General features: G+C 40.4%; 1 protein-coding gene across 1 annotated transcript in view; it reads left to right on the top strand.

Annotated features, from left to right (window-relative positions):
• LOC101859510 overlaps nt 1-13,289 on the top strand; it is a gene marked incomplete at its 5' end in the record, with an annotated part of 38,045 nt that overhangs the window by 10,817 nt on the left and 13,939 nt on the right. The window contains 4 exon segments of the mRNA XM_013087830.1: nt 4,425-4,581; nt 5,993-6,123; nt 8,149-8,261; nt 12,722-12,815. Coding sequence (XP_012943284.1) covers nt 4,425-4,581; nt 5,993-6,123; nt 8,149-8,261; nt 12,722-12,815 — 495 coding nt within the window.

Genomic DNA, 13,289 nt, shown 5'->3' with positions numbered 1-13,289 from the left:
ATAATAATAATAATAATAATAATAGTAATATATTATGGCTCTTTTCGTCTATGCAGACAGTCAATTTAGCTTAAGATGGTCTCATGGTTGTCTTCATGCAGCTTCTTTCACGCCTAATTCTTTCTACGTTTGAAGCGCAGATGCTGTCGCAGCCTATTATGTCAGAGACGTGGATGGAAGCTCTGTATTTCCGCTGTTTTCCTTTTATAGTTGGCGTTTCTCAGCCTGGTGGCTTCTGATTCTGCTTTTGAACTTTAGATCTCTTGTATAGTTCTTTCTTTTATCATTTTCCTCCATGTTTTCCTGTTCTCAGCTATTTCTTCCCAGATGCTAACATCTACTCCAAACTTAGATAAGCTGTTTTTGTAGGTGTCTTTCTATCTTAATGTTGACCTTCCTCTTTGCCTCTTTCCCCGGGCAAGTGCTCCACAGAGAAATCGTTTGGAACTCCGGTTGCCGTCCATTCTCTTAACATGGCCCAGCCATCTCAATCTTGTTAAACACAGGATAGTTGTCATGCGGTGGAGGTTTGTCCCGATCTATAAGAATGATTATAATGATATTGATAATAATAATAATAATAATAATAATAATAATAATAATAATAATAATAATAATATTAATAATAATAATAATAACGAACGAGAATTAGAAAACAATCCTAAACCAGTCACAGAGAAATGTTGGAAGAAGCATGAGGTAAAAGACAGAAGACTAAGAAATTAAAGGAGAAAAACAGATCTGACTCACTTCACCCATTAGGCCAAAACTTCAGAGTAGACAGAATCGTCTGTATGCTCGGTATGTAATCCATTTTCCTCTGGCAATTGCAGGAGGTGGTGGAGGTTGTTCTAGATGCACCTTTACAGTTTGACATCAGAAAGACTGCCGTTCAGATGGCCAGCGCAGTGCCTTGCAGTGGCTACATATAATGTTGAAATCACCACATGAGTGCTTCAGCAGTTGGGCTGGAACCTACTGCTTATTAAAATCTTTAGTATCGACTGCTCGGGCTGAGCCATACGGTGGTTGTTTTCGTACTGGACGCTTCACCTTCTGATTTAGATGTAGACCTATATATATATAGATCTACCTGTTTCTTGGTTCTTGTTCCCCAAAATGAGTTCTCTTTCGTTTTGGTGTGAGTCCGGGCTTTTTCGGTGTCATTCTCAGACATTAGAACATTTCAAAAGACTTGGACAGGTTTTACGGGGTTCGATAACTGACTAAGGTATTGAGCGGCCGAATTCGTCCGCCTCGCAGTCAAGTTGTTGAGATATTAGATCTAGCCTAGATCTGCCTAGATCTATCATCTAAGAATAAGATAATTATACAGAATGAAAATATGGTGAAAATACGTTTGACTTAATAATAACAATAATAATAATAATAAATGACATTTATATAGCGGTCAACTCCGAATAAAGTACACAGGCTCTGAGAGCTTTACAATACAGTGCAACATACAACAGTAACATAAAACGTTGTGTTCTGACTAAAGAAAATTATTCCTAATATTCATCTTATTAATCTAAAAACAGAAACGACTTCAGCTGACATTTGAATGAATCAAAAGATTTGATCTCTCTTAAAGTACTTGGTAAAGCATTTCAGATCTTGGGGCCTTGGTATTCAAAAGCCCTTTCACCCATTGTTTTAAGTTTCATAGATGGTAAAATAAATTTCTTTTTGTCAGCTGATGACCTTAAACTGCGAGTTGGAATGTACAGTCTTAACAGATTTGATAAATATGATGGTGCTTTATCATTCAAACATTTGTGACATAGGATGGCCAACTTGTACACAATCCTTTTCTCAAGAGGAAGCCAATGCAAACCTTGTTTTGGACAGTTTGAAGTCTTTTAACTTTCTCCAGTGATATTCCTGATAACAAGGAGTTACAATAATCGAGTTTTGATAAAATTAAGCTAGTTACTAGTAAAGCAGTATATTTAGTATTGATCAGATGACGTATTTTACGAATTTTTCTTATTTCTAAATACATGCAGCTGATCAGATGATTTACCTCAGCCGATATTGACAAACTGGAATCAAAATAGATGCCAAGATTCTTAACTTTTCTTGAAAATACAATTTTAGCATCACCAATTGTAATGTGATCGTGGTCAACCTCTTTAACAGACTTTCCATTGCCTGCCAGAATGACTTCTGTTTTATTATCATTCAACCTCAATTTATTTTTGTTCATCCAGTTCTTCACTAACGCAATACAATTTTCAGCACGATTGACAAGTTCATCTAAGTTGATAAACAATGTTGAACCATAAATTTGGGTATCATCAGCATAGAAAAGGTATTTTAAGTCATTCTTAACTATTTCCTTGACAAGTGGTTGAGTATAAATGGGGAACAAAACTGGACCAAAGATTGAGCCCTGGGGGACCCCATACTTAAGAGCATGATCTGATGACTTAAGCCCTTTGATAAAAACAGATTGGTAACGATTTTACATGTAAGAAGAAAACCAGCTAAGGGCAGTCCCGATTAATTCAAAAGGCACTTCCAATCACTTCAATAAAATATGATGGTCCATTGTATCAAAAGCTGCTGATAGATCTAAAAGGCTCAGCAAAACAACCTTTCCTGAATCACAGTCGGTAAGCATGTCATTCATGACTTTAAGAAATGCTGTTTCTGTGCTGTGGTTACCTCAATAGGCAGACAGGAATGGCTCTAACAGACTGTTCTCTTGTAAAAGATGACGAAGCTGCTCGATGACAATCTTTTCAAGGATTTTAGACAAAAAAGGTAGATTTGAAACAGGTCTACAGTTCTTTAAGACATTCTGATCTAAGTTTTGTTTCTTTAGCTAAGGTTTTACAAGAGCGATTTTAAACAAATCTGGCACTAATCCATACACTAGAGAATTATTTATGATTTTAATAATAAATAAAATAAACTTACTTTACTTAAGATATTCGATTAAAAAAAAAAAGATTCAATGATCCTGATAGAGGTAGATTTAGATCTAGCCTTACTTTACTCGATTACTAAGGTATTGAGCAGCCGAATTCGTCCGCCTCGCGGTCAAGTGGTTGAGATATTAGATCTAGATACATCATCTAAGCAAAAGATCTACCGAAGCAAAATATGATCCTGACTTACTTAAGATATCATTAAATTATTTTACGATCCTGATAGAGGAAGATCTAACCTTACTTTACCAATCCAACTGGCAATAACAAGCTGTCGGAACAAAGGTGAACAGTTTTATTCGGTTTCTTTGAATTAATCATTTTTCAGTTTTTGGTTATTTGCTACAAAACGGCAGGTTTAAAAACAAAAACAAATTAACTATCCCATGCAAATCCTCACCTAAATTTACATCAGCATAGAAACTTTCACAATTGTCACTTTTGCGGTTTAGGAGTCTATACGTTCTAAATGTTTTGGGCCACGCTCCATTATAATATGATTATCGTCATCATTATCATCATCACCATGCATAATGATAATAATAATGTCAGTTAAGTAATAACGATAAAAATAATGATGATGATCATCATCATTACCATCATCATCATCATCTTCATCATCGCCCTTCTGGGATCAATAAAAGTGTAATTTATTATATTATTTATTATTTTATCATTATCATCATCAAATAATTTATTTTATTAATAAAGAAATAATGATACTTACATTATTATTATTGTTGTTGTTATTGTTTATATTATTATTATAGTAATAATAATGATAATATTAATAGCAATAATAGCAAAAGTAACAGTAATAATAATAACAATATTAGTAGTAGTAGTAGTAGTAGTGGTAGTGGTAGTGGTGGTGGTGGTAGTGGTAGTGGTAGTGGTAGTGGTAGTGGTGGTAGTGGTAGTGGTGGTAGTGGTAGTGGTAGTGGTAGTGGTAGTGGTAGTGGTAGAGGTAGTGGTAGAGGTAGTAGTGGTAGTAGTGGTAGTAGTGGTAGTAGTGGCAGTAGTGGCAGTAGTGGCAGTAGTGGCAGTAGTAGCAGTAGTGGCAGTAGTGGCAGTGGTAGTAGTGGTAGTAGTGGTAGTAGTGGTAGTAGTGGTAGTAGTGGTAGTGTTAGTAGTGTTAGTAGTGGTGGTAGTGGTAGTAGTGGTAGTGGTAGTAGTGGCAGTAGTGGCAGTAGTGGTAGTGGTGGTAGTGGTAGTGGTAGTGGTAGTAGTGGTAGTAGTGGTAGTAGTGGTAGTAGTGGTAGTAGTGGTAGTAGTGGTAGTGGTAGTGGTAGTGGTAGTGGTAGTGGTAGTGGTAGTGGTAGTGGTAGTGGTAGTAGTGGTAGTAGTGGTAGTAGTGGTAGTAGTGGTGGTAGTAGTGGTGGTAGTAGTGGTAGTAGTGGTAGTAGTGGTAGTAGTGGTAGTAGTGGTAGTATAATTGTTTCTTTGTTAATAAAACAACACGAACACCATAGCGCCATCCACCTGCAGGCAGGCCGATCATCAAACGTGACGACCTCACACCTACCGTCCATGGTGTCATCGGCCTCCTGACCTCCCTGAGATGCCCTTTCTTCACCAACCCCAGGCACACACTGGTCAAGTGGTACGGGCCCAACGGCCAGCTGAATGATGCCCAGATAAAGACGTAAGTGCATTTTTTTCGGTAAATGTTTTACGGCGCTTGCACCTGCAAAAGGTCATATGAGCGCGCGGGACACAATAAACATTTTCAGTTCGTACGAAATTTAGAATTTTGCCCGGGTGGCGTCCAAAGCCGACTCTTATCGATTTTAGACCACCAAGGGATCTTTATCGAGCGCAAATTGCACACGTGACCAAATAGATTTTTCGCCCTTGACCGCGAAGCTGCGAAGGCTAGCTGTCAGATCTTATCTACCAGAAGATCAGGGGTGTGGCTGAAAGACAGCAGTCAGAAGGAGCCAAGGAGAAGCGATAGAAAGACTGCAGAAAGAGTCCGGAGCCCAGAGAAGGGGGCAAAGGAAGTGTGAAGGTGGGGACAGAAAGTAGAGACGAGAGCAGACGACAGAACATTTATAGGGAGCCAGAAAGGAATGAAAGGAGACAATTTTAGAGAAGAAAATTTGCCGTCGCTATCCGGCTTCGAACCCGTAACGTTTGAATGAAAGGTGAACACCATAATCTCCAGGCCACGGGAACTCCCTGAAAACATTTGGAGATATCATTTTAAAACCTAAAGCCAAAGGACTGTTCTGTGATGGAAAAGTAACAAATTACGATCGCATGATGAATGAAACGATAACAAAATACGATAAACATGTATGGATAAAAACGCAATGAGATGGTAATGAATTACGACGATATGGTCAAAAATGCAATGGAATGGCAATAAATAACACGATAAGGTAAAAAATAACATGAAATGGCAATAAATTACACGATCATAAGGTTAATGCAAATCAATGGCAATAAATGACGATGATAAGGTAAAAATAAAATGAAATATAATTTATATCTTTAGAAACTGTGATGAAATAGTTTGTTTTTTGGGTTTTTTTAAACAATGAAATGGTAATGATTCACAATGGAATTGTCACGAACTGCAATGAAATAACCAGACAGCAGGATCATAATAACTTTTGATATGATGTAATGTTTTATTGTTTTTATTTGTTCTTATTTCGATAACAATATGAGGTTTGACGTTCTGTTAGTGATAGTTAGTGGGTGCTCTGGTGTGGTTTGCTCCTTTCTTTCCTATCAAACATTTATCGTCCTTATCTCCCCTTCATCTTTCCTACAAACCATCTATCATCCTTATCTCTCATCCTTCTTTCCTATCAAATATCAGTCGTCTTTATCTCTCCCCCTTATTTCCTACTAAACATCTAACGTCCTTTTCTCTCTTCCTTCTTTCCCATCAAACACCTATCGTCCTAATCTGCTCTCCTCCTTCTTTTTGTTTTTGTTACTCTCTTGTATCACCTCTAATCTTCGACACTTATTTGACCTAATTGTGTTGCAAGCGCTGTAAAACTGACTAAACCTAAACTAAAATACGACTTCCTGTGGGCCAGCTTCCATGTGAACATGGACGAGTGGGAGACCCAGATGTACATTGACCATCTCCAGCTCTCTGACCTGGGCCAGTACACGTGCACTGTGGCCAACTGGCTAGGGAACGAATCCTTCACCTTCACGCTGCGGGGTGAGTCGGGTTTGGGTTTTTTTGATGGATTGAGGGGGGGGGGGGTAGAAATAGTTTTCAAGCAAAATAATTGACAGAGGGAGAGTCATTGTTGTTGTTGTTGTTGTTGTTGTTGTTGTTGTTGTTGTTGTTGTTGTTATTAGTGTTTTTATTACTACTATGGCGTTGTTGATGGTGGTGGTGGAGGTGGTGTGTATCGGTGGGTGTGGAAACCTATCCCTACAAACTGTTTGGAGCCCCGAAGAGCGTGCTCTTCGAAAGGGCCACCGCCTCTCTTGGGTAGCGAGTGAGGCAGTCCAACCTCCCTGAATCCTCCCCCAAAGAGATGCAACCGCTGGACCTCCGTAGCTTGTCGTTGTTGTTGTTGTTGTTGTTGTTGTTGTTGTTGTTGTTGTTGTTGTTATTGCTGCTGTTGCTGTTGATGTTGGTGTTGTTGTTCTTGTTCTTGTTGTTATCAGTATTGCTCTCTCTCTCTCTCTCTCTCTCTCTCTCTCTCTCTCTCCCTCTCTCTCTCTCTCACTCTCTACCATCAGTTACACAAGGCGGAGAGCTTTCGACGCCACGCTTGCCTGTCCCCGCCATCTTCTCCAATTTGGGCACATCCAGGCCCTAGGTGATTGTTTTATCCCTGATTGTACTTATGTAGCTTCCAGTTGGTCTACCTCATCTTCTCTCTCCAGATGGTCTCCAATACCATAATTTGATAGTGCAATCTTGTTTCCGACCTTCTTAAAACATGTCCTAAATAAATTATCTCCATCGTCTCATTTCTATGGTCGTTTTGATACCTTCAAATCCAGCTCTTTTCTCAGTTCATTATTACATAATCCTGGATCCCGAGGTGTCATCTCTGACTCAGAGGTTGACATGTAATGATTCTCCATCCTTCACGGCCGCGAGCTGCTGTTGTACATTCTGCCATATTATACAGTCCAGTCCATGTTCTTATGTTGTCCATCTATGTTATTCTTTGCCTTCCTCTGGCTCCCCTGCGCCACACCGTTCCTTCAAGCACCCCTTTCACAATGATCTCGTGTCTTTTTAAGTGGCAATAGTATTGAATTTTTCTACATTTATTTTGTTCGGCAGGGTTTGTCTTGTGTGTAAAAATCTGACACACCTCTTTATTTGTCTTTTTCAGCTTATTCTGGCCATTCTACGGTAGCACCACATCTCAAACGCATTTATTTTGTTTTCTTCTTTCCTTGTCAAAGTCCAGGTCTCCGCACCATACAGGAATATGGGGAAGATGTAGCGTTCCATATTGTAACAACAATAATACCACCAGTACTGACTTTTATTCTGGCCTCCTCTTCCTGCAGTTGGGTCTCCGTACGTTCAGATCGACGGCGCAGAGAACGATATTCTTAAAACATGTCCTAATATTTCCATTGTCTCCTTTCTATGGTCGTTTTAATATCTTCAGCTCTTTCCAACAGTTCAGTATTACATTTCGTAACAATGACATTACTCTCCCTCTCCCCCCCCCCCCCGCCCCCCCCCCTTCCCCACCATGACAGTGCTACTGACTTAAGCTGTCTTTAGACCATTTTCGAATGGGGGATATCAACATGCTTTTATGCACAGTAGAATTGTAAATGAGCTGATTTATCACTGCCACGATCATACTGTGTAAGAACAACATAGGGGAACTGCTGGGTTTTTTTTCCTCATCCTTACTATCACCATTTTTTCCACTACTTCTTTTTTATGTTTGTCACTCTCTCGTGAACTGCTATTTCCGGGGTGCCATGATAGCTGAAGCAGTCTTTGTGCTGTTGAAGCTAGAGAGGTGAGCAGAGTAAGCCTGATTCCCCGTTTGGACCTCCCTGTTGGCATCAACCCCTTGGCGTTCATATGACTTTATACAATTGCGAGCGCCATATAAACCTTACTAAAACTAAAAGCTCCTTGCCCCTCATATGACCTTATGCAGTTGCAACGCCTTAAAACCCTACTAAAACTAAACTGAATGATGATACCACCAGTATTAACCATTATTTTGCCTTCCTTTGCCTGCTGTAGGGTCCCCGTTCGTTCAGATCGACGGCGGCGAGAACGGTGTGCTGACCCTGGACCAGACCAAGAACCAGACAGTTGTTTGTTGCGCCGCTAACTTCCCTGGCGCAAGCCTACAGGTAGTAGACATGTAGAAGTTTTGTTGTTGTTGTTGTTGTTTTTTTGTTGTTGTTGTTTTTTTTTTTGGGGGGGGGTTGTTGTTGTGAAATGCTATGTCTTAGAAAAGCAGTAAACAGGACAAGGCGAGACAAAATTAGAAACTCAGGATTCAGAGAAATGGTAGGCACAAGTCATGCATCACATCCAACACCAAGGAATGAAATGGTTCAGACATCTCATGCGATTACCAACACACCATGCAGCACAGCGTGTCTACATAAAAAAAAAATCAAAGGCAACAAGGCTAGAGGGCGACCGAACCTGGATAGATGGAGTCAACAACTCATGGCATCCACCTGATCCAAGCTCTCCGGCTGGTGGCAGAGAGACGTCTCTTTCTTCCCGCAACTCTCAAAAGGGTTTAAGCGGCAGATAAATGTAAAAGTAAAGTAAAGGGTTTTTGTACGTGTTTTACGGCGCTCGCAACTGCGTAAGGTCATCATGAGCGCATAGGATACACTAAACATTTTTAGTTTGTAGAAAATTTTGAATTTTGCCCGGGTGACTGGCAGAAGACTACTCTTATCAATTTTGGAACACCGAGGCATATTTAACGTGCGCAACTTGCACACGGGACCTCCCTGAGCGAGAAGGTTAAGTGTAGATCTTTCCTATCAGAAGATCAGGGGTGTGGTTGAAAGACAGCAGTAAGAAGGAACCGAGGACTAGCAGTAGAAAGGATACAGGAAGAGTCAGGAGCCCAGAGGAGGGGGGCAAAAGAGGTGAGGGGGACTACAGAACATTGCTAGAGCAGGAAAGGATGTTAAAGAAGACAATTTTAAAGAAGAAAAACTTCTGTTGCTGTCCGGATTCGAACCCGAGACCTATTGAATGAAAGGCGAACACCTTAACCTCTAGGCTACGTGTTTGCTCTAGTAAGAGTTGTACGTTCGGCACAATTGGTTAAAAAATGCAGAATATTAGAGAAAAAAGGTTATAATAATAATATGGTGTAGGTTTTTAGTTTTAGTAAGAGTTTTACGGCACTTGCAAAACAATAAGATCATATAAGTGCCGAAGATTAGAGGTGTTGCAAGAGAATAACAAACATTAAAAAGGAGGAGAGATAAAGACGATAGTTCATTAATAGGAAAAAAGGAGCAAATCGCGCCAGAGCACCCGTAGTGAACTCTCGTGGCCTAGAGGTTAAGGTGTTGGCCTCTTTTTCAACGGTCCCGGGTTCGAAATCGTGTAGAGACCGAAAAATTGTGAGGCATCGTGGTGAAATCAGGCCCTCGTGAAAATAATGGAACCAAAGAAATCGGCATTTTTCAGCCAGTTTGGAAGTTTCCTTTTGAATTTTTTTTTATCAACACCTTGTACGTTCATTCAAAGAAACATTCTTTTGGGAGGAATTTTTGGAAAACCGTTGATAAATGGCACGAACAATGTAAATTTGCAGTTTTCAAGGACCCTAGAGTTATAAAAGTCACTAAACTTCGGTGGCCATTTTCTCGCTAATTTTACTTCTGAAACCAGGCGACCCCACCTCCTTCAATCGCAAATATCTCGATTTCTATTCAAGATAAATTGGATATTTTTTTTATTAAACGCAAGGAGGATGAACTACCATTAAGTTGAACCAACAACTCACCAAAATATTGACGAGTGCCTGATTCCAAAACGTTGTAACACAATTTTCTTTTCTAAAATTGATTCCTTTGACCTCCTCTCTTGCTCTCTAGCAATGTTCTGCCGTCTGATTTCGTCTCCTCTTTCTGCTCCACCCATCACCCCCTTTCTACTCCTACTCCTTGGCCCCTTCTTACTGCTGTCTTTCAGACACACCCTTGATCTTCTGGTAGACAAATCTACACCTGGCCTTCTCGGACAAGGGCGAAAAATCTCAGAGGGCCCGTGTGCAAGTTGCGCACGTTAAAGATCCCACGGTGGTCTCAAATCGATAAGAGTAGGCTGCGGCGGCCACCAGGGCAAAAATTCAAAATTCCCTAGCAACTGAAAAAGTGTAATGTGTCCCGCGCGCTAATATGACCTTATGCAGTTGCGAGTGCCGTAAAATACTTACCAAAGTAAAAAAGCACCCTCCAACCACCCACTGGTATAGGTTTAACGCCCCTATCAACACACTTAGGTTATTTAAAGAGGTGGGATCTCCGAGTTTAGTATCCGTCTCTGAAAGAAAGCTAACCCTTTTAGGCAATTCGTGGTAAACTGCGTTCCCCAAGTTCACAACGTCGGACTTAACTGAGGCTCAAACCCGGAACCCACAATCTTATGAGTATGAGCCTACCCACTACGCTACCGACGCCACAAAAGTTCTGAAGCGTTACTAGATTGTAATGTACACAGAAATGAAGGTAATCTCAGGTTACTTTCTATAAGTTTATTTCATGAGCCTGCTGTTCAGATATACTAAATCCAAAGTTTGGATGGCTTTTAAAAAATATTTTGTGGTTTTTAAACTGCCCTCCAACTTTTGATCGAATAAAACGTCGCATAAGAAAACAGTAGCACTCAGCGAGGACGAGTCGACTAATCAAATAACTGCTGCTGCTTCCCTTCCAGAGTTTGGGAACGTGAACACTGTAAAATGTCCTCCTTAGACGTAGGCCTTTTCACGTATTGAAGTCGTGCTGCATGTTTGTCACTCTCTTGTGAACTGTTATTTCCGGGGTGCCTTGATAGTAGAAGCAGACTTTGTGCTGTTTAGGCTAGAGAGGTGAGCAGAGTAAAGGTGACAATCCATATGTGCGGGACGGCAGCGGCAGCGGAACGGCAGCGGGACGAAATGTGCGGCACCGCAAGTCACATTAAATCCATATGTGCGGCAGCGGAACGAAATGTGCGCCTCTTTCTATGAATCTTCTTCATAGAGCCTACACATCTCTGCATTTAATTCTTATTGACTTATTGACTTATCATCTTATTATTCTTATTCTTATTATTATTATTATCATCATTTTTATTGACTTAATTATCATCCATATTTTCTATGTTCTTGCATTGATTCCATTAATTTAACTGCTTTATTATCTCTATGTAGAGGTATTTATTTGTTATTTCAATCAATTTAATTAAATAAATACATTTTACGAAGGTTACCAATTGTCGGGTAAATTCGCCACTGCCGACGGGTAACTTCGCCAGTATTGTAAAGTTGCAATTATCTTGATCTTTTGTCACTAGCATAACGAACAGGTCCATCCATTCCTTAGCCATTCAGGACAGCCCAGAAGGCACCATTTGGGCATATCAAGAAAATGGGTGGATGAACGACGACATGAAGTGCAATGGTTTCAGCAAGTTTTCCGTGCCAAATGAATTGACTGCATCACACAGAGATTCTTCACTGTCAACCCTATTCCGCAACATTCATATTTTTGTCTGCGGCAGAGCTGCGGCAGCGGCAGAATCGCTCCTAGGTGCGATTTTTATCGTCCGCTGCCGTCCCGCACTTATGGATTCAGACATTGATATTTCTGTTGGAGCGATTTTTATCGTCCCGCTGCCGTACCGCTGCCGCTGCCGTCCCGCATATATGGATTGTCACCTTAAGCCTGATTTTCCGTTTTGGATTCTCTGTTGACATCCACCTCTTGGCGCTCATTCATAACATTAAGCAGTTGCGAGCGCCGCAAAACCTTACTAAAACTAAACTAAGAAGTCCTGTTGTGTTTGTGGAGGACTTTGAATGAACGAGCATAACTCTCGTAACTCATCATATAGAAGTTGTAACTAGGATTTCTTTGTCTGAAACATCATTTCGTTTCAATAAAGGTTTTACGGTGCTCGCAACACAATACGGTCATATAAGTAACGAAGATTAGAGGTGTTGCAAGAGAATAACGTAAATATGAAAGGCCGACGGGAGATACGGACTAATAGAAGTATGGTACGAAAGATGGAGTAAACCACACTAGAACACTCGCCAACCACCCACTCTGAAACTTTAAAAAGACAGACGGCAACATGTAATTCTAAAAAAAAATAACAATTTGAAAAAAAAAAGAATTACATTTTTATTAATCCCAGGTGGGCAATTTGGTTTACAGTGGCAAACATACAGACATACATAAATACATACAGACATAAGTACATACACATAATATGCATACAAAAATACACAATTGCACCAATACCAATATTTTAACCCTATTTGTACGTCGTGTTTTACTATCGTATCAATACAACGTGGGAAGCTCTGTGCCACCGCTTTCCAAAGAGGAATTTTACTCGTTAATCCGATTGGTACGTTTTGCATAGCAGTCTGTCAAAAGGATTATTTGACAAATATTGGAAGTTTCAAAGAGATCTTCGCACTAGAAGTATTCTAAAATGTGGAGACTACAACCCCAGGAGTACAAATTGATCACAGGGCGTACGGATAGGGTTAAGCCCGGGTTGTCTTGTTTTTTTAGGGTAGCGAGTTAACACTGAATGAACGCTATCTCCTCCACAGTTTTTCTGGGTTCTGGAGACGGACTTGGTCGTGATTCACATCCAGGACGGGATGGAGGACTTCACTATACGGCAGACTGGGAGGTTTGAAGGAAGTAAGAGATAGGAACATTTTGCTTTTTTCATGTCTGTGTGTACTTTATACCTGATAGACCAACTGTTGTTTCCATATTATTATGTCACCACACCACCTCTGGCCTCCTCGGCATGAACAAGTACAAACAAACATACAAACAAATAAACCAACACCCGAATTCACCTGTATTGTCAGTGTCAAACTCCAAAGAAGAAAAATGCCCCACAAAAAAGACAACTCCCCCCCCTCCTCCAATGCACCCACTTTTGTTTCCCCAGAAATACACAACGTTAAATCTTTCTATGTAAGGCAAAGAAGTAAGACTCTTTAAAACATACACAGGCAAACCAATCAACAAACAAACTAACTAACTGACTAACTAATAGACCCACTGTTGTTTCCGCAGACACACGCACGCGCGCACACACACACACACACACAGACACACACACACACCCACCCACCCACACACACACCCACCCACACACACACA

This window comes from Aplysia californica, unplaced genomic scaffold, assembly GCF_000002075.1.
Source record: "Aplysia californica isolate F4 #8 unplaced genomic scaffold, AplCal3.0 scaffold00644, whole genome shotgun sequence".
Taxonomy (NCBI): Eukaryota; Metazoa; Mollusca; class Gastropoda; order Aplysiida; family Aplysiidae; genus Aplysia; species Aplysia californica.
Note: the sequence above shows the minus strand (reverse complement) of the source record. Positions and strands in the feature narration are given on the sequence as shown.